At 36.2% G+C, this 22,904-nt stretch overlaps 1 protein-coding gene across 1 annotated transcript in view; it reads left to right on the forward strand.

Annotated features, from left to right (window-relative positions):
- LOC138709973 (protein dissatisfaction-like) overlaps positions 1–22,904 on the forward strand; it is a 91,810-nt gene that overhangs the window by 12,250 nt on the left and 56,656 nt on the right. The window contains exons 3-5 of the mRNA XM_069840655.1: positions 6,108–6,135; positions 10,121–10,184; positions 19,374–19,535. Of these exons, the coding sequence (XP_069696756.1) occupies positions 6,108–6,135; positions 10,121–10,184; positions 19,374–19,535 (254 nt within the window). The remainder of the gene's footprint in view (positions 1–6,107; positions 6,136–10,120; positions 10,185–19,373; positions 19,536–22,904) is intronic.

Below are 22,904 nucleotides of genomic sequence, written 5' to 3' on the forward strand. Positions count from 1 at the left end.
GATGGTGTGACGTGATTAGTCAGTGTGTCTAAGGAAATATTTTATATTAAAAATGAATGAAATGAAAACCTAATCGACCAACCCTTTTCGAAATTAAAAGAGAAATTGCATTTAACTTAAGAAATTAGGACGTCCTACACAAAATTTAAATATTGAAATTTCTGGAAAAAGTCGAGGAAATCATGTAGCCTAGTAGTCATTTTAATACCGAAATGTGTAATGGAAACGATTGGTTTTTTGCTACGCTCATGAAAACACTTTCTCCCCCACCCGTGTATTCTGTTTAGCCTAGAGGAGAAAATACATGGACAAACACCGGAGTGAAGGATTTATTTAATTTTACTTAAAAAACTAGAAAAGCTTGTGGCGCACATCTCCACTACGTGACTAGTTGTGGGAGAGGTGTAGCGCACGGATGGTTGGAGTACAATTTCGGGTGCACAGTCAACTTCGAGACGGGGCTGTAATTACACGCGTTATCCGATTTAGATGCAATAAACAGCATGCGTTTGCTAAATACACTATTTTTCATGCACAACTGCCAACCTTTGTAACCGCGGGCCGCTACTGGTGGTGACCCACACCAAATGAAATCAGACAACTTTCTTTGTCACTTGTTTTACTTTCTAGAGTAAACTGACAAATGAAATAGTGCAACCGTTGACCTAAATTAGGAAGAAAGCAATCAGAAATTATTTAGAAGAGAACTTTTTCTCATTTCCTGCTAATAAAATAGGGAAATCACATTGTTTCGAAGATTGGCGTTATATTCGTCTCCAGGTGAACAAAAATGTAGTTAAGATAGAGCTAATCTTCGATATGTTGTGAATTTATTTATTCATTATCAGTAATTGACAAAAATTCAATCTATACCTTTTCCAAACAATCAACCACTGCTCTCCCACTCGTTTAAAACTGCTAGTAAAATGCTACCTCAATTGATTAAAATAAAAGGTACGCGATCGCATGTCCTTGTAAGGGAATTTGGAAGCGAGCTTCCGGCTACAGGCCCTTGATGCTGTTCATAATAGAAAATAATTTTTTCTTTATGGTCATTACTTCTACAGTCCAATAAAACTACGGTCTATAGGACATTTTAGAATTTCAATAAGCTATTACTTATACAATTACTAACACAACATAGGCTATAGGCATATTCCTCTTAAATGTTTCGGAACTAATTAAATATTTCATCAGAGTCGATTTGCTCAAGAACTGAATGGTCGTTACCCAGTTGTTCCTTTATACCTGGATGTGTAGAGTTCGCAGTAGTTAAGAACAGGCTTGTGGATTGTTATCGTGATGGGACCTGTAAGTACTGATACACGGCTGATAATCCCAAATTATTTTTCAGAAATAAAAAAAGGTAAAGGTATCCCCGTAACATGCCATGAAGGCACTTGGGGGGGCATGGAGGTAGAGCCCCATGCTTTCCATGACCTCGGCACTAGAATGAGGTGGTGTGGTCGGCACCACGCTCTGACCGCCTTTTACCCCCGGGAAAGACCCGGTACTCAATTTTTATAGGAAGCTGAGTGAACCTCGGGGCCGTTCTGAAAGTTTGGCAACGAGAAAAAATCCTGTCACCACCTGGGATCGAACCCCAGATCTTTCAGTCCGTAGCCAGCTGCTCTACCAACTGAGCTACCCGGCCGCCATTTTTCAGAAATATACAGACGAAATTTAAAAATGATTTCAATACAAACTTCTTTCAAATTCTTCTCATTCTAGGAATTGAAAACACATTTTCAAACAGTAGATTCATTTTTTGGTCTTCACTAGACAGACAAAGGGCTCGATCCACGTGACTTCAGGTGTGAATAACGCTACATCTCCACTGAAGATAGACACAGAAGGTTGCGTCGACATTGACCAAATATACATGTAAGACTTGGACTTGAACCCATTAACTGTGGCTTCACAAGGGCGACAAGTGTGCACATTTGCTGTTTCGTGATTTCCTTCTTTTAAATTTCCAGTCACACCAACAGATGCAGAGGAATACATTCTGATAATATTATCAAACGTCGTTAGATAAGAAAGAGATGCATAGCAAAACTTCTCAGGCGTATACCATTAAAAGGAAATGCGATTCCTTGAAAAGAAACAAAATTCTCAGCTCTTAAAGAAATGTTACGTGCAGGAAAGAAACTGTAATCTGATTAGGAACAGACTAATTCGCAGAAGTCTGGCCGCAGCACACAGTGGAGGATAAAAATGAAAGCGTGCGTTGAAGCTCGTCTCTTGATTACACGTACAGCAATGCTGCTGCCTCTCACGTTATTCCTGAAAATACTGACAGTTTGCATTTTAATTCTTTCCCTTTCTGTACGACGAATGCATAAAGTATTCTCAATAGGCCTACTTAAAAATCACCTCTCAATTTTAACAAGATGGCATTTGACAAACGAAAAACATAATCATGTAGGTCTACACTTTTACAATATGCATTGCATGTATTCTACATATGTAGGCCTATGTATGTAGTCTATGTATGTATATATGTATGTATGTATGTATGCTAATGTATCTCTGTCTGCAGTGAAGGGATCTATAGAGATTCTAAGAAATCATCTCTACACTTAAATAGATTGATCTCTTTCCTATGGCGATCTGCTCATTTAAGTTGGGTCTTGCAACTAGTGCTAAATAGACGGCTGTGATCACATGATAGCAAATAGGATAGGAAATGTTATGTTTCTTCTGGAATTAATTATGTTTTGTTTAGTCGTCTTCAATTATTTATAATTGTATTATTTCTTTTTCTTTTCCTTCTCCATTATTTTTTTCCAGTATAATTACCTACCATTTACTAAAAAAAAAAAAACAACAATTTTATGGTAAGATTTGTCTTCTAGGCAGCCTTCATTTGGAGGAAGCTAAATAAAATGTATTCAAAATATGTAAGTTACATACGTATGGATATATTATGTATGTATGCATGTAGACCTATGTATATAGTCTATGTAGGTATTTAGGATACTAAAACCCAGAAGAAATTCACTTAGTCTATTCATACATTTATGAGCATATCCCGAAAGTTTTAAGGTGACATGTCAAAATTTATGACGCAAGGAGCATTTTATACAAACGACAATTTAAGAAAAATTGAAAGAGAGAAAATAGCATGTAAACATTACACCATGTACCGACCTTAGAATACATACATACATATACATACATACATACATACATACACACACACCTGTGGAGTAACAGTCAGCGCGTCTGGCCGCGAAACCTGGTGGCCCGGGTTCGGGGCAAGTTACCTGGTTGAGGTTTTTCCGGAGTTTTCCCTCAACCCAATACGAGCAAATGCTGGGTAACTTTCGGTGCTGGACCCCGGACTCATTTCACCGGCATTATCACCTTCATTTCATTCAGACGCTAAATAACCTAGATGTTGATACAGCGTCGTAAAATAACCCAATAAAATAAACATGCATACATACATAAGCTTACATAGGCTACATACATACATACATACATACATACATACATACATACATACATACATACATACATACATACATACATACATACATACATACATACATACATAGTGTTCTGTCAAATGGCAGGTATTTCACTGCAAACCAAGCATTCTCCAAAATTTTCTGTTTTCTGCCTTCCTCTCTGTATCCGCATATTATCCATGTTAATGTCGTCTATCATCTGATCACATCTTCTTCTTCTGCTCCGAACTCTTCTCCCGTTCACCATTCCTTCCATATCCTTCAGTAGGCAGTTTCTTCTCAGCCAGTGATCCAACCTATTCCCTTTTCTTTTCATGGTTAGTTTCAGCATCATTCTTTATTCAACCACTCTTTCCAAAACAGCTTCATTTCTTATTCTGTCTCTCCATTTCACATGCTCCATCCTTCTCCATATCCACATTTCAAATGCTTCTAGTCGCTTCTCTTCACTTCGAAGTAATGCCCATATTTCTGCTTCATACAATGCCACACTCCACACAAGGCACTTCACTAGTCTCTTCCTTAGTTCTTTTTCCAGAGTTCCGCAGATGATGTTTCTTTTTCTGTTGAAAGCTTTCTTGGCCATTATTATCCTCCTTTTCACGTCCTGGCAGCAGCTCATGTTACTGCTTATAATACACTCCAAGTAGCCTATTTGAAGCTGTCCAATTGCTCTACTGCCTCGTTTAGAATTCGCACGTTCAATTTCTTCGTTTTTCTTCCGACAACCATGATCTTCGTCTTGTTTGTATTTAGGCCTATCTTCATCCCATACTGCTCACAGCTGTCATTTAGCTCCACTAGCATATCCCTTAGTATCGTCTCTTCATCTGCTGATCTTAGAATAGCCCTGCAATATATATTACCTCGCATGGGCTTTAAAAATGGCCTAAATACAAACTTTATGATATTTTATGAAGGAAAAAAAATAGAAATTGATGATTTTTAAGAAAATTCCGAATTCATAAAGGGATAGACAGCATGCCAAAAGCATTCTTCGGTATCAAAGATGCACATGAATAATGTGAAAACCTGTAAATAATGTTTAATAATAATAGTAATAATAATAATAATAATAATAATAATAATAATAATAATAATAATGACCATTCCTTTGTACATTTTATAATGAGAAAGCTAAAATGGTTCAAAACTTAGAAATCCGAATTGTATTTGTAATTTAAGTAAAGAAGAGAAATTTAACAAGAAAGAAATAGGCCTACGTTTCGAAAGGCATTTTGCGAATAGGGACGCAGCCCGACCTGACTTCCCCACACCCTTCGTCTGCAGACCAGCTTAGAGAGATATTCATAGACAATTAACATAGAAAGAACTCCGACTCAATGTATACTTTCGAGAAACTATTGAGTCTAGATAAAAGTCATGTCTACTGGTGGCAAAAATCGGAACTACATCTCATGTTACGTAGCCGAGTCAGTATTACAGGTATCCATTATACAAACAATATTACTAGTATTTTTCGTATTAAATTACTCCCCATAGGAGCATAATCAGTTTTCAAGATGCATACCACATATGGATTATTATTATTATTATTATTATTATTATTATTATTATTATTATTATTATTATTACTATTATTATTATTACTATTATTATTATTATATGCATACGAACAAAAATGGTTTAACATTAGGCCTAAACCGAAAACTGCTGACAACACAATCCCTCTACTACTATTCACATCAACAGGCTGTGTCTCTGATATTCAAACACAATAAGTTTGCCAACATCTAATAACACCAACTGAAAACAAATGTGGTTAATATAGGCCTAACTACTTTGTTGTAAGTCGGCTATAAGTCACAAAAAGACGATTTTATAGTTCAATAATGTCACTTTTATAGAACTGACAAATCCTGTAAATGATGGGTATTCATAATATCTGCTTCTAAGCCGTAATTGTCAGATTGGCAACACTTATCTATAACCAATTTCTTCCCATCATTCCAATTGGAGCAAGCTAGCACATTCCGATTCCAAAGCAGAAACAGAGGAACGTCTATAAGGATACAATTTCTATGAGAAGAGTTCCACCCCTACTGGATGTAGGCTACCTACTTCAGGAAGAAAAGAAAAAGTCTCAGTTTGGTGGCGGTTTTGGGCTAGGACCACGTGACACCCCTGACTGGCCTCTAGGCTTATTAGTAGGCTGGGTGGCTTGATATGTAGCCTGGTAGCCTCTGAGCCAATCCATGGGAACTGTCCCAGCCTCGCCTATTATACTGTCCCACCCCAACCCTCTCTCCATCACTCACTCCCGATCACACACTCTCATCTCATCGACCTTCGGGGCAACTTCGGATTGCAAGGCTTGACGGGAAAAAAATAAAATAAAAGCTCTCACTACTGGATTACAACAGACGGTGAAATTGCCTTCGTGAGACGCGAGCATCGGGCGGTTTTCAATGGGGGCTTAGCATCAATGTTGCAATGCTTTCATGGCTGGCTTATGAGAACAATGAGTGTGTGGCTTCAAGTCCAGTAGCACAGCGGAGCATGCCAGTCCTTCTTGTAAATATATCTGCAGATATTTCATATGCTAAAAGGAACGGGGTTCGATCCCAGACAGATCCTATAAACCTTATGTGGACAAAGTGTTGTGGGTAGGTTTTCCAGTAGTAATTTGGTTTTCCATATTATTTACAGCACAAATGTCAAATTTGAGTTGCAAGTAGGCCTAATCTTGGATGAAATCTAAGTCCGTAAAAATTTGCCGACTCCGACACAGAGCTCAATACAAAATATTTTAATAAAACATAAGTGGACCATTTTTCCAGTTCGTTTTGTGACACAAGATAGGCTTAAATTACCTGATTAGGATCAATAGTACAGAAGGTGCTAAGATAACCTTGCTAGAGAGTACATTTTTCCATTTTATAACCCCTAACTCTTTCAACATCTCTACCTCTAGCAACATCCATACAATGGACGTAAACACAAGTCTATAGCCACTGTGATCAGAGGCGATCGAATGACAGACGACATTTTCGCTATCGTGGCGCACCGTTAGCTCAACGGCTAGTGTCAGCGTTACACGCTGGTAACCCGGTTTCGAGTCCCGTCGAGTCCAACTGAAATTTGTGGTGATCTTTGTCCACCTTGGTGGTAGGTTTTCGCGGGGCGCTCCAGTCTCCTTACCGATATTCCACTATTATTCCATTAACTATCATCATGCTATGTTATGTAGTTCGCCTGATATGGTGCACCAAGGACAACGCCTACGGACGGCTGAAAGAACTACAGCTTTGCCGCGTTGTTCACAGATGAAGACGCTTGAGTAAATAACAGAAATCAAGTACCCGCCATAGGTAAAAAAAAAAAAAATCGCTATCGCATGACCTGTTGACATTTTAACGATTAGAGAGATTCAGTGACGTCTTAGCTACGTGGTATGGGAATGATGCTTTGCGACGATTTGGTCTCTCCAGCTCTGTGCCATTTACTCTCTATCTCCCTTAGTAGGAGAGTAGACTGCTGCTATTGTTCTGTGGATAACGCTATGTCTTTCCAACCAAGTGGTCCTTGAATTGATCCTCGGGATGGAAGAAGTTTTATTTTTATATCACGGGACTATTTGTCCGTTGTCTTGTAATTGTCCTCTGATGTTCCCCCGGTGGTCCTGCATCATGCTGATCACACGGCTAGAGAGGCCCACAATGTAGATAAGGAAGTCAGAGTGTAACTTATTCTCTCCTATACAGATTGGCTTATAGGTCTAAATGAGGTGAAACATGATAAAAAGAAACTTTAGTCAACGGATGATAACTGACACAAAATTAATATTACTCACTGTAAAGTCAAAGGCCAGCCAAACATTTGGAATTTGGATGCGGAGCTTGGGTTTTATACAAAAAGGCAACAACAGCAAAAGTTGGAAGCGGCACAAATTCGTTTTCTAAGACCTCTCCTAGGATTCACTCTTTTAGGCAGAAAAAGGAATGAAGATATTCCAATTACTTTAAAAACAGAAACATCGTTGAGGAAATTAAAGAATATCAACAACTGTACTTGCGTTGTTAGGCCTATATAAAGTTAAGGGAAAACTGGACAAGGGGCTCCAAAGTCAAGATGTATCAGAAACACTTGCACTGCTGTCTTCCAGGACAAAACATTAAGGCTTATAAATCTGATGTGTACAAGATGATGATGATGATGATGATGATGATGATGATGATGATGATGATGATGATGATGATGATGATGATGATGATGATGATGATGATGATGATGATGATGGAACATATATGATGCAGTAGTTCAAAGGATCGTGGCAGGTTGTACGGGTTGACCATAGCTTTCGAGGTATGGGGAAGATGTTGAAAGGACAATTTCCAACTGTCCGTTCTTCGAAGTAGAAGTAAAGAAATCGATGTGGGAAGTAGTGTGGGAGGGGATTGACAAACCAATTATCTCCCCTTACGTCAGCCCAGGGGCAGAGCGTCTCTGAGGGAGTGGCTCTACCCCAAACCCCACAAAACCACGCTCGACCTGCCAGACGGTGCGGTGTCTCGTGGGTGTTTCGGTCACCTCCAGCTAGACGGGAGGACGGATGTGCATGTCTTCCTATCTTGCACCAAACTCTAATTTACTAAGAAAGAGGAAATCGGAACGTTCCGACATTTCCCGAACCTGTACAAAGGAGAAATGGTTCATAAGCATTTTAGTCAATAAAGGTAATCTGTTTGTTATAAAGCAATTAACGGCTTTTACGATATTTTCACTCTACATTAGTTTTTTTTCCTTTGCTTTCTTTTTTCTTCTTTTCCCACTGACGGATCAAGGATAAAGTAGACTTCTAAGAGTGGATGCTAAAATGTATATAATTCAAATAAAACAAAATTCCGTTAAAGTGCTACTTTCATAGGTATTTCTTTTTTCGAATTAGTTTCTACATATTTAAAAAATGGCGTCTATAACTAATTTTTAACGGTTATTTCATGGCACTGTACCAACTTTACATCTCGTAGCACATAAGATAATAGTTTAATTCATCTGAGAAGCCAGGAGTGAGGGAATAAAGCGTGAGTATGCGCACAAGTCACACTGATTAGCTTCGTGCGGAGCTCACAAAAACCCGATATTGTGCATGAAATTTCGCTCCATCCTGAAAAAATTGGTGTGTAGTGTGGCTTGAATGCGCACAGAATAAGAAGGCCTGTTTCTTTTACAGAGGCACTATCAATGGTGAAAGATAATGTCGAAGAGACATATTATCACATTTTTTCGAACAATTAATAGGTATTGAATGCCAACAGTCATTCTTTCAGCAGGACTGTCTACCGCATACACTGCTCACAAAACGCGTAGGCCTAATTGTATTAAGAAGATTTTTAGGACAATTATCAGTAGGTACTGGCTTGTGGCCAGCTCGTAGCCCCGATCTGACTCCTTGTGTTTATTTATTTATGGGGTGACTTAAAAAAAAAACAAAGTTTATCAGAATAGCCCGCATACAATAGAGAACCTAAAAGAAAATATAAGAGAAATTTTCAAAATCACACCTGAAGAGCTTATAAAAGTTAACAAGGAATTTCCTACGCAGATGTCAGGAATGTATTGCCGTTGAGGGGCATTATTTTCAACATATCTTATAACACAGTTTTAAATACAGTATCATTTTTTAATTTCAGTAAAAATAAAAATACTAACTTTACGCTCGGCGACTCTAAGTTATCTTCCTTTTTCCGGTTGCGAGGGCTGCACTTCCTCAGTAAGCCGCGGTCAAGCGGATCGTAACTCTAATAACCTCACTGTAATTACCGTCAGCATCATCACCAGCCACAAGAATCAGACCTCTATGTTGTTCCGGCTTTAGGGTGTTCTGTAAATATGTAATAGAGTTAAGAGTCAAATTCTTCAATCCATCTTATGCATGATGTTCTCCATTTCTTTTAACTGTAGCTCTGTAACTTGTAGCCTAAGTATTCTCTTCCATTCTTTACATGTGGTGTAGCCATTTTATTTGCAATTTTTAATAATAATAATAATAATAATAATAATAATAATAATAATAATAATAATAATAACAGTAATAATAATAACGTTTATTATTATAACTTATCGTTTTTCTGTTTCCATATTTTCCATTACATCTGATGTTCGTGGAATTCAGACTGGCTGAGGATGGTGGATTTTTATGGGGAATAAAATCCTCAGCATGGCCTACTTCAAAAGGGGAGTAAAACTGGAAGCCCCATGTCGACTTTTAAGACACGTAAAAAAAAAAACTTGTTCTTAAATTACATGAGTTCAGGTGAATAAAATTTATATACAAACAATTCCTCGCTCATGCAAAATTGGGAGGTAGGTCTAGTAGACTACAATCAGTGGGTTTTTCTAACTCCCCATGTACAATTTATACATTATTATTATTATTATTATTATTATTATTATTATTATTATTATTATTATTATTATTATTATTATTATTATTAAAGAGAGGTATTTTGAGTAAGATTAACAATATGATTTACTCTGGAGAGTAAAATTTCGAAAATGTGGCAACACTGAGGAAAAAGATCTCAGAATATTTGTGCGCTTTGAATGCCCCAGGAAATGTTTACACTGCTCCCTTCACTTGTTACTCTATGCCTCTGGTTGCAGGAGATCGTCTCCTGGACATTCCCTGCAAGGTGTGCGGCGACAGAAGCTCGGGGAAGCACTACGGAATCTACAGCTGCGACGGTAAGCGGCAAACCCTCTTTTTCAGAAATAATAACACTGATGATAACATACTGTATATCAACACAGTAAAACAAATAAGGGTGCCAAATGTTATTTAATTTCGCATAAAATCAGCGACGAACAGGTGTCCTGGAGGTATGAGCCAACTACAATCCAGGATCCCTTCAGATTCAGTAACTTGGGGGAATTTTTTTTTAATGTGTCCAGTTTTCGAGTGTTCTTTACGTCATATTTTTTATTACCTCATAAAAATAGACATTGATCTCGGCTTGTGTATTAATATTTGTTCAGTAAACGTTTTCTTTTGTATCGTAGTACCTGGAGAGAAAATAAGAAATAAATTACTACAAAATGTAACTTCACCGTCGTACAAAACGGAATTTCGTATCATACTGAAACTCAAAGATTGAACCTTGTCCTTCATCTCTATCTCCTTTTCGCTTTACTTGTACTGAATAATAATAATAATAATAATAATAATAATAATAATAATAATAATAATAATAATAATAATAATAATAATAACTAATAATAATAGACTACTATAGAATTGTTTAAAATAAGAAATTAAAATTTTAAACAATACAACATAAAGAATTGTAATAGGCCTATATAGGCCTATAATGTGTAGGTCTATGCAAAATTATAAATTATGCAAGACAAAAGAAATAATATAGTCTGTATATAATATTCCTCAATAAGCAGTGAGACGAGTTAGACATGATTGACCGCAGCCTGCTAACTTAGTAAAGTGCAGTAGTAACACAGTCTAGTATATAACAGTCACGAAGCTTGAGTTGTGAGGTTGCTAGGAACAATAGACTGTGCCGGTACTATTTCGCATTGTCTGTAATGAGGCGATATTAGCGATCCTAGTGGTTAGCAACTATTTATGGATGCATATTTACTGCGTATTCAGCTTTGTGACAATAACTCCTATGTGACATATTTATCGAATTTCAGATTTTTGCTCTATTAAATAACTTAAATAGTGATACAGTAAATAATAAAATCTCCTATAGGCCTATATAATTATATTTCTTTCTTTCCAAAATGTAAGAATTCACAATCTCCTATGCACTACTGCCATAGAAGAATAAAATGTGTTTTCTCTTCCTACTGAAAAATTTCATATTTTGCACATAGGAGTTATTGCAGGAACAACGACGAATACTAGACTGTGGTAGTAACGCAAGCCGTTTCACAGCGAGTAATAAGTGAGGTGAAGGATTTGCTGAGAATGAATACCACAAGTCTAAAGGAGAGCATCGATATTATTAATAATAAACTGAAAGATCTACAAAAGAAAACAATAAGTATAGGCCTATTAAAAAAGAAGATGAAATATTTATAAGAAGAGAAAAGGAGATATACAATCTAATCTTCTTTGGTGTTGAAAAGCAAGTGAAAGTACAGCATTGTGACACGTATGAAGTGATAGTGAATGTGTGGTGGGAGTGATTAGGTATTGACATTGGAAATGGACAAATAAAAGAAGTATAGGCCTATAGAATGGGAAACGGGAATATTAGGTCCATTTTGGTTAGAGTGATAAAACGGATGATTAAGAAGACCATGGATAGTAAGAAAGCATTGAAAGACTCGATTATTAGTATAGAGGAAGATTTTGATTGCGAGATGAGGTGTAGAAGGAAAGTGTAAAGCAGCACGAGTGCAATTTAATAACATTATTCAATGAATAAAATTAAATAATTTGCAAAACCGAATTCCTTACGTAAATGATAATATAATTATTATAAAACACAGCAATAAGACAATATTATGTTTCCTTGTAATGAAGTTCAAAAACAAACTGCTATCTATCACGGCATACTAAATACTGTTGCCAACTACTCAGAGCTGAAATACGAAACAACAATGCTTTATTTCAAAAGTAAGATAAGGTGAAATGTTGCATTAACAGAATAAAAACAGAAACGATTTTTACGGGCATTTATTTAATACTTGAAGTTACAGTTATTGAAAATGCAGTTTTCAAAGTTAAATTTTATTGGCATTTCTTGATTTTCTATGATTGATAATGAAGCATTGCACGAGACGTCTTATCAAGAAACACAACTGTGATTGGTTGATTTTAAGGCGGTTCTGAAACGTTATTGGCCAATAAGTTACCACAAATTCATCCTGTAAGTTGATTAATCATACGAAGACATTCATATGGGCGCTAATACACACACCTGATTCCGCCTGCGAAACTATTAAATACCTCCCACATGTCAGGACTGACATTGGGCTGCCTAAACAAAAATGAACGACTTAAATCAGACACCCTGCATACTGTAAGTAGCGAGATTTTATTTGCCGAAGGCTGACACGCACCGTTAGGTAGGAAGTTACATTCTCATGTCACTTTTCAAACGCCGCCGTACTAAGCGAAATCTGTTTTCTGGCGTATGACTGATAGGCCTACTCTTTATTATTCCTGACATTTTTTTATAATGAGACTAATCCTAATTGCTAGTGGAAACTTAAACGAATTATCCATTGATAAATCAGCAAGATCACAAGTTTAATTTCTTTATCGTTGCTTTAGTCCTATTCTGAACGATGAACAGAGTTAAAGTTGAACTCTGAATATCAATATTAAAAATACATGAAATAAAAATACCGAGAAATGTCGAATGGGTAAGCAAGACTTGCAAGCCAAGAGAAATCCCTCAGAAGAACTCAGACTGTGTCTAAAAAGTCTGAGATAAACCAAAAGTATTCCAACAAGCTGATAAAAATCAGAAAAAAAAGTGATAAATGAATTTTAATTAAAATTCTGTTTGAAAACATATCTTGCTTTCAGAGATCCCTTTCAATTCGTTCGTGAACCCTCAGGAATCCTCGGATCACAGGTTGAGAACCTCTGTCGTAGAGTAATGCACTTCGAGCATTGGGTCCAGAGGACTATTAATTTATTGAAGAAATCAAAATAAAGAGAGTCGGTTAATTCTACATATAAGGAGTGTTGAATCAAAAAGCACTGAGTCCATAATAAATTATTTTTCAGGAGAAGCAAAAAACTGATATCTTCCAAATTTTCAGGACTTGATTAAAACTTGTAAAACCCAATTGTAGTGTACAGTTATCGAAATCGACTTGTAGCTGTCAAACAAATAATTTTTTGTTTACTATCTCTGCTATCGACAAAAAATTTTTGGACTTAGTGATTTTTGAACCAGCCACATTAAAATATTTTTGAAACGAAAGTAGGACTATAGAAATGCATCATTTTATTTGATAATCTCTGTGAAACCTGTGAGGCGTTATTTTATGATCTATTCATAATAAAAAATAATGTTCCTTATGTCATTTTTATGTAAAACACAATTTAAAAAGGTACGTCAAACAAACTATATAAAATACAGTGTTAATCCGTTTACAGATATTTTAATACATTTAAATTAATATCGAAGAAATGTAAGAAATGTTATTAGTTAGTATCATACAGAGTGCGACAGAGGAGTTGAAAAGTTTTCAAATGGAAAAAACACACAGTGAATATATAAATCAGAACAAATTGATTACTGCCCATAAACGTCGCTATGTATACAATTTTTATATTGGTACATGCATTTAGGGGTTTTTGAAAATTACGTTCCTCAAAATGTAGTCCGCCTCTTTCCATGCACTCTTCAAGACTCTTCCAGAAGTTATTTGCCGTCTTTCCAAACATTTCGTCATCAATGTTAGCGATTTCCTGGACAATGGCAGTCTTCAGATCATCAATTACTTGGAGTCTGTTTATGTACACTTTTGACTTTAGATAACCCCACAGAAAATAGTCGCAGATGATAAGGTCAGGCGAACGGGGAGGCCAGGTAATGTCGCCTCGCTGAGAAGTGATGTCCCATGGAAACATGGGGCGCAGAACTTTTATGGAGTTGTCAGCCGTGTGAGCCGTGACACTACATTGTTGAAACATACCATCTGTTTATTCATTCCACGAAGATGCTTACGCAATTCTGCTTGAAGAAATCTCGCCTGCAATTAGACGTAGCGTTTACTGTCACAATGTTCCCGTTCTCCTAAAACATACGGACCTGATTTCTTATTGGAACCTGATGCTGTTTATATGAAGTTTCCTACCGATCTCAATATGGTATTGCGGCAAGGAACGGCTCCGTGGCGGCCAACATCAAAATGGAGACGAAAAATGTCTCGACAACAAAAGCACTAAGCTGCACACTCCACGACTCTATAATTACTAAAATGGCATCGAACAAGTTGACAAACGACGATAGATCCGTACCCATAATCCCCCACGTTGCTCAATAAACGACATTCTAAAACCGTCCAACTCCTTTGCCGCACCTTGGAGAATCTGGAGTAAGAAATGTTATAAAATGTATAAATTAGGTTAACTTACTTTACTTGTACCGCTTTATATCTCTTAGTTTCCTTAATTTTCAACTTCTTTCTTGTCTCCCTACTAGAGCCTGCAACTAGTATTTCGAATTTCATACTAATTAATATTTACTTGGATTGTCCCCACACGTTCTATTATACAACGCTGCAAATCTGTAACTGAACAGATTTTCTTTATTTTTAGCTGTCATTTTTGACAATAAAAGTGCTGCGAAACTGTGAGCTAGCAATGATATCAGGTTGCTTTGCCATGTGAATGTAGTAAGTTTCAGATTGCATCCACAAAGAAATACGTAGCGCAAACTAACTTCTAGATTATTTTCAGCTATGTTAAAGAACACTTTTTGTTCCAAACATCTCGATGGACTCAGAGCTATCTGAACCAAACGTCATATTTCGAAGCTATTTTAGACTGTGAAGGAGCATTTTCTGAAAGAAACGGATTGCAGAGGTCGATTCAGCGCTACAGAAATAGGGGGAATCCGTTTCAAACAGCATTTCATCTGAAGATGGACTGAGTGCTTTTTGATTCAACACTCCTCATAAGATGAAAATGCTAAAATAGTAATATGCGTTACAAGAGCGGTATGTTGAAGTTTTCATGTTCGAGGAAAAGTTTGAAAAAGCGAAACGTAGTTGGTTTCTGTTCAATGACGACAAATTTGCAAAACAAAAATATCTATCTTCAACATTGTTGCTTTAAAATGTTTTCTGTGTTTACTATACTCCAGCAGGCCGTGATGTACGTCTGTCTTTTTTCCCCCAGTCTATGATGAGTCTGGAATCTTGTTGATTTTTTCACGGCTTCCTTAATGTTACTTGCATCACGAATGCAGTAACTTTAGTGGAGTTGTAGAGTTTACTTAATTTTTGCAAATATTTAAAAACAATAATTAACAGTGCAATTTAGGTGAAATTACAGTAGTAAGTTTCCAATTTATAATTATTACTATATTGAACGTCTTTAAAAATAATGTTAAAAGCCTAAAGCAGTAAAATCAATATGTCACTTAAGCGGTAAGAGAGGGAAATTGTTATGTGTGTTAGGTTGGGAATACTGAATTTGGAATTTTAGACTTTCCCGGATTGGTTTTGTGCGGAAACCAAGCAAATACGCACGATCTCGCACAAAATAAGTTTATTATGACCTTGGGCAATAAACTATGAATGAAAGTTTATTATGACCTTGGGGAATAAACTATGAATGAATAAATTACGGCCATATTAATTTTGTACGCGCAATGAATGAGATTTTATTCACTAAAGAGATGAATTAGAAGTCGAATTTCTATAAAAGAAATATAGTTATTATTATTATTATTATTATTATTATTATTATTATTATTATTATTATTATTATTATTATGGGAAATATTACAAATATGAAATAGCGGTACAAATATGAAATAGTGTGATATACTACCTGAGACGTGTTGTATTCTAGCGGAAGCTTTCCAAATTACTACGCACTGATACTATTTTTTCTCGAGATGCTAGTTTGCAGTTAGAAGCTGAACTGTTGAAACGTTGATCATTATCGCGTTTTCGACGAAAGTGAAAATTTGGCGGTAAGCTCTTTTCTTGAATATACATTGTTATTCCTCAATTTTAAAAATTATTAATGTTATATAATATTCTTAAAGAGAAATAATGTATGTTTAATTGATTTCGTTTTTAAATTGTGATATGTTTTGAGGTTAGGGCCTATGACTTACAACATCAGTGTGTCACAAATATGAAATACTATATATTCATATTAATCCATCTTTATACCCTGATTTTCTGTTCCGTTACTAATTGCCATCTGTAGGAGGAGAGAAAAATGCAAGAAGTCATAAAACAAGTTCGAGAAAAAACGTGAGACACGATTCATCTGGATTCAGTATTGCGGTTGGGAAAACACCTTCTAACGAAGAAGCTGAATTCTGTGTGCTTTTCTTAGTAAAGGCCATTTTGACTTTGCAATTTCGTTAATCTTGTAACTTGTTAATATGATTTCATTTTATTTCATTTCATTTATTATATTCCATAGATCATAAATTAGCAATGAAGCTTTAATATGTGAAACAAATCAAAATTTTACAAGATTACAATTACAATTACAATTTTTAAAATTTGTTTACAATTTTTACAATATTTTACAATAGGCCTATTGCAATTTTGCAATTTTCTACAATTTTTTACAATTTGATACAATTTTTTACAATATTTTGGCGAGATGTAGTGAGATGAGGTGAGGCCCGAGATTCGCCAAAAGATTACCTGGCATTTGCCTTATGATTGGGGAAAACCTCGGAAAAAACCCAACCAAGTAATCAGACCAAAGAGGGTGAAGTGAAGTGAGGCCGAGGACTCGCCGTAGACCACCTGGCATCATTCCACGGCTGGGGAAAACCTCGGAAGAAACCAATCAATGAGATCAAACGGGGGATCCATCTCAAGCCCGAAGAAAGGAAATATGTTAGAGTTTGAGGAAATTATATATATTTTTGAACATTTTACTCCGTATAACATCGAACTTCTAAGTCCGGTGTACCATTCACAGAGACATGCAGCAATAAACAGGACGATACTTTAGGTTCAGTATTCAAAACATGTAGGTTCCAAAACGAAAAATAAAACAAAATGATATTCCAAGTTTGTAACACTTCCTCTATTATTAGGCCTATTATTATTATTATTATTATTATTATTATTATTATTATTATTATTATTATTAGGGCCTCCTATTATTATTATTATTATTATTATTATTATTATTATTATTATTATTATTATTATTAGACTATATCGGAAATCACTAAATAGAATAAAATGAAGTAAAGATTATTTTCTCAATTGCTGTAGGTCCTTCTTTAATAAGGGGAATAGCATATTACTGAATGTGATAAGCATTTACATTTCTACAAGCCCTTGCGGTTCAATTACCCTCAGGTCATGCCATTCCTATAAATGGGGTTTATTTTTTTCGGAATACAACCGCTTCACGGCTTCGTGTTCTTGGGTGTGCGTCTTGGTGACTACCGGTAGAACCCACACTTAGCAGTCGAACGTTTTACGCATGAGCACAAGGATTAGGGTCGAATTACTGTCAAATCACTTTCCTGGATTACGAAACATGGGAATGCTGTTCAGCTCTCCGAACCACCCACACCTGGTAAGACCTTTCAGTTGATAGTTGAAGCTACTTCAGTCTATGTTAGTTCATTCACAGTTGTCTCTATAAGATATTGAAACATTGAAATTCTCGTCGGTATCTTTCTTCCTGTTTCATTTACAGACTGCATCTTCAAATACACCGCATCCACACTAAGAGTAGGCCTATACAGAAATAGCTTATAATTTCACAACCGTATATTCTTTAAGATAAAGCTCAATCAACAGAAAATTCTCCAAGACTTCGTTTCATACCTTTTTCCATGGCCATTGTTGTGTGCAGTGTTTTGTTTCGAACTTATTGTTGCATGGCCATTGCTGTGTGAAATGTTTTGTTTCAAGCTTATTGTTGCATGAATGAAAATTTGCATTTATCAATCTAGTTCCTTGTCAATAGAGATATGGACGGTACAGCAAAATGTTCTATGCATGCTCTGGTTTGCGGAATTGAATTCACTTACGCGTGTTCAGCGGCGCATACGGAGGGAATGGAACGTGGATCCCCCTATACGAAAATCCATTTACAAATGGGATAGAATTCTATGTGATAGTGGAAGCTTGATTTCAAAGACAGGAAAACATTCTAAAAAGCATGTGGCCGAAATGACTGCGGCGCAGGTGCGTGAATCATTTGCTAGAAGCCCACGTAAATCAATTAGGCGGACTAGTAGGAAACTGCAGATTCCTCGTTCAACAGTTCACAAGATTCTACGCAAACGTCTCCGTATGTGTGCTTACAAACTTCAGCTTCTTCATCAACTCAAGACCTAATTTCTGTGATGAGATGATTCGGCGTATCTATGAAAATTCGAGGTTAAGTTATGTTTGAAGGTAACTATATTCACCAGCAGTAAGTTGTCAGAATACAAAGAACAAAAGAATGTTAGGAATATAGTCAGATTGTTGCTGGCCGGTCTCACTTTCCCCTGGTCACTCCTGCCAAACATTTGACGTTCCAACCAAGCTGTTCCAGGTATTAATTCATAAAGAGTCAGTGATATTTTTAACATAGCTATAGAAGAATTTTATTAGTCACGCAGAAGACAAACGTTGGATATGTTTTTACCTCCTCTTTCCCCTCTTTTATTTTTGTAGACTAAACAGTCCGCTATGGCCAATACAAGAAGTTATAGCCCTATTCACAAAAACAATTTTCTATAATGGCGAACGAAAAGTTTCCTAAGTAATTTTGGACAATAACTTACTTAACTTGTTTTGCGTCAGATTTTCAAGTATTACTGTATGTCATAAAACTCATAAATGTTGGTGTTTATTGGAACATAAGTGCATGCACATTTCCAGAGTTTTTATGTCATAAAAATCCGAGCACTAATGATAAGAGATGTTTAAACTTAAATTTATATGTAATTTTAAGCTATCTTTTTTTTAAGTTTTACACCGAGTATTTGAACTGGAATAGCAAAATATGTTCTTAATTATTTAAGCCTACAGGTTCCAACGTCAGGATAATATGTGCCTAGTACTAAACTTGATGAGTCATCAAATCTATTACTATAATCCAAACAAGTTGACTAGCGCAATAGTCCTAGACGATCCATCAGATCTGATAGGTAGGGCCTACTAGATCTATATTAGGCCTACTTACTGTGATAATGGAACTTAGTAGTATTCTCCTAAAGGAATTTATGTGTTTTCCAGGTTGCTCTGGATTCTTCAAGAGAAGCATTCATCGGAATCGCGTGTATACTTGCAAAGCAGCCGGCGACCTCAAAGGACGCTGCCCCATCGACAAGACACACCGTAATCAGTGCCGGGCCTGCAGGCTCAATAAGTGCTTCCAGGCAGCCATGAACAAGGACGGTGAGTACCCGAATACTAGGACAAATTGATGTCCATTCTTTTTTTTTAACATACCTTCCTTTTCAAGTAGGCTTAATCAAATGTTACAGATGCCTACACAGACGAGAGACCAGAAAATATAGAACACTAGGTCAGTTCATATGTTTTGTTGTTTAGAGCCAGAGGTAGAAATAGAAATTCAGCCCAAATAAGCTTTCCGTGCACCCATTATGAAATGAGTTGCGTGCCGATTCTGCTACCAGACTAAAGCTATGATTTGTCTACAACGATCTTCGCCGAACGATCAACGCTAACGATTGAAATCGCCAGCGTTCATCGTCAGAAAGTGGTTTCTTTACCGGCGAACTTCGTAGGTGGATAGTAAGTTGTTTTATATAGTTGACCATGTCTGATCAGCTGATAAGTGGATGATATGATAACGTTATAATATAAGTTTTGCCTTGAAAAACAAGTATGGGTCTTTAAAGTAGCTAATGTCATGTTTAGAAATAGATATACAGAGGGCTCTTTTAATTCACTGATATTAAGACATCTTGAAAATGATCCCACCAATTTTAAGGAATATTTGAGACTTTCTCCCGAACAATTTAATTTTGTTTTAAGTTTAATTGAAAATCATATTGTAAAATTATTCACAAATCAATAAGCCCAACTGAAAGACAAGCAGTAAATTTAAGGTAAAAACCTGTGATATGAACACTTTATTTTTACTTTTTACAATATTATTTTTTTTTCATTTCGGAGCATTTATTTAGAAAATAATGCTACAAATAAAAAAATAATAATGTGAGGAGGAGGTTGTTGCATTTATTTCATTTGCTCGACATTCCACTTCACTTACTATTTCACATTCAAACTTTTGCTTCAGTAGCTAAATCTGCCACATGGTATGTGTCCTTCAATTATGAATCTTTTACTCAATTGTATTAACAGTTCTGGTTGTTGCAAAATATGGATTTGTTATTGTTTACGTTGGTTCTTCTTTTTGGCTCATGTCGAACAGGGATTTGTGTTTAGAGGCATAATCAATTAATATCGCGTCTTCATCAGTGAAAAAATCGCAGAAAGATTTCTGTTTTACCACCATTATAGTATGTATAATGTGTAAATCACATGTTATTAAATGATTTAGTTCATGACCTACTGTAATTTTACAATTCATTTCTCGGCGATGATCGCCAGGTTTTTGCCTGAAGGCAAACTCCGACATGTTCGTCGAGCCCAGCGATGTTCGTTGACGTTCATCGCTGTAAATAAACCATGCACATTCAAATCAACGGGACAGAATCCCAGCGAAGATCGCCAGAGATGTTCGTCGGCGAAGATCGCCTAGCCAGATCATAGCTTCAGCCGGCCCCATCACCTACCACGCCACTCATTCCTCTTCATCTATGTAATGCATATACCATACTTGTGGTGGTGGTCTGCTTTGAGTCATCACGTTCCTCGTCAGGATGAGAGAAGAACTTGAGGGACATCGGTGCCACTTTTTGCAGATCATAGGTCTAGGCCTATGTAGGTTATTCGAAAATTAGTGGTAACACTGTTAATATTCATCTCCTCTAGCGAGTCGATGTAGCCCGCAACACACTCCCACACTAATAGGCTCCGCCCATTCGCTTTTCATAGGTTCCACCCAAATGCGTCGACTTACTTTACAGATTGCAGAAACAAAATTTAGTAGTATTATAACGGCAACATTAGCACAGTATCAGTGATAGTAGTAACAGTAGTAATATAGTAGTAGTATGGTAGAAGAAGTAATAGTAGTAACAGAGCAGAACGTCTTCCAATAATCTACTCTTGGTAACGGATCCAACAGATAGGGTTTTCCTTTTCCTACCTTTCCTGATCATTATAACCAGTATGTAGGCTACAACAGTGGCGTATGGTGATAAATAATCCTTGTGGTGCACAAATATTTATTATGATTATGATTATCATATTATTATTATTATTATTATTATTATTATTATTATTATTATTATTATTATTATTATTATTATTATTATTATAGGTTCTAACTACTACATAACTATTAACATATGTTACGTAGGTATAAATTTACATAATTTTGTTAGTCATGAAATTGCAGTTAATCAGTTTCCTATGTAGGTCCAGTAATAGCAAAGTAAAGTGTTTAATTTTATTGCAGCACACCGTAAATAATATACGTGTGTTGTCTCATCAGTCTTAACTGCTAAAAAGTCAGCAGCTTTCTTTATTTCTTTGAAATCTCATCATGGCATACATCAAAATGGTTTGAAGGACTTCGTTCTGTATAGTGTTTTATGTGCTCTTAAACACTGTTCCTCTTTCCAAATGTTCCTTAAGAGTGCGTCTAATTCAGAACTGAAATTTATGAGGTCAAGAAAAATACTCGCGTTTAAAGATGAGTTTCCGTCTTCGTGATCTCTTAAAGCCAACTCAAAAGCTCCACAAAAACCGCACGCACATATCTGTTCTTAGTAACTTTATCATTGTGAAGTTCAACAATCCAATTGAATCCAATTGTGTCTGTATGTTTGTTTGACCCAACACTGCTAATTTAACATTATTGTTGATGTGTGCAGCTGAAGAATCGTGTTTTTTAATTCTTTCATTCATGTGCTTCAAATCAATCATATCTGTAGAACGACAATCAGAATTATGTAGTTACAACGCAAGTCCTAAATTCAAACAGAAAAATAAATAAAATTCATAAAACGTACGTATTTTTGTCAATAAATGTTCGCCGTCGAACAATAGGCAAGGAAAATAAAATACAGCGTCTTTTCTATTGGAGCCGCATATTGCATTTTTCGTAAGTCCGACTGTTGAATTTTCTTGTCGCTTCTCTGTTACTGTTCTTCGTCACATAATTTTAATTCATGTGTTGGTCTACCCATCTTCTTTATTTTGATCTTTTCGTGTAAAGGTCTTATAGAAAATTACACATTTAAAAGATTTTGCACACTATTCATTGTAACATTTATGATGGAACGAGCTTGAGAACACATCTGAAAGTGCTCCTAACCCCTCCTACGCACACTGTACTGGCTCCCTACCATGCTCCAAAGCCTGCCAGTGAAACAGTACTACTGCGCATGCTCGAATGGAACAGTGTGCCGCAAGTGTCGAGCGGTAAACGTAAGTCTCAGGCGTCAACAAGACCAATACACGTGCAGTGTTATTTTTACATAGTATTATAATAAAGAATTATGTCGCTCACATAGTCTACTGCAGCTCATTGATATACATTTAAAAACATGCGTTATTTGAAGAGGTGGTGTACTGCTCCTGTGCTCCTTAAGAGAAATCGCCACGGGCTACAGTACTAGCAGCTTCGAAACGTTTGATTTTTTTTACATCTATGTCACAGTGGAAATA

Source organism: Periplaneta americana, chromosome 12 (assembly GCF_040183065.1).
Source record: "Periplaneta americana isolate PAMFEO1 chromosome 12, P.americana_PAMFEO1_priV1, whole genome shotgun sequence".
NCBI lineage: Eukaryota > Metazoa > Arthropoda > Insecta > Blattodea > Blattidae > Periplaneta > Periplaneta americana.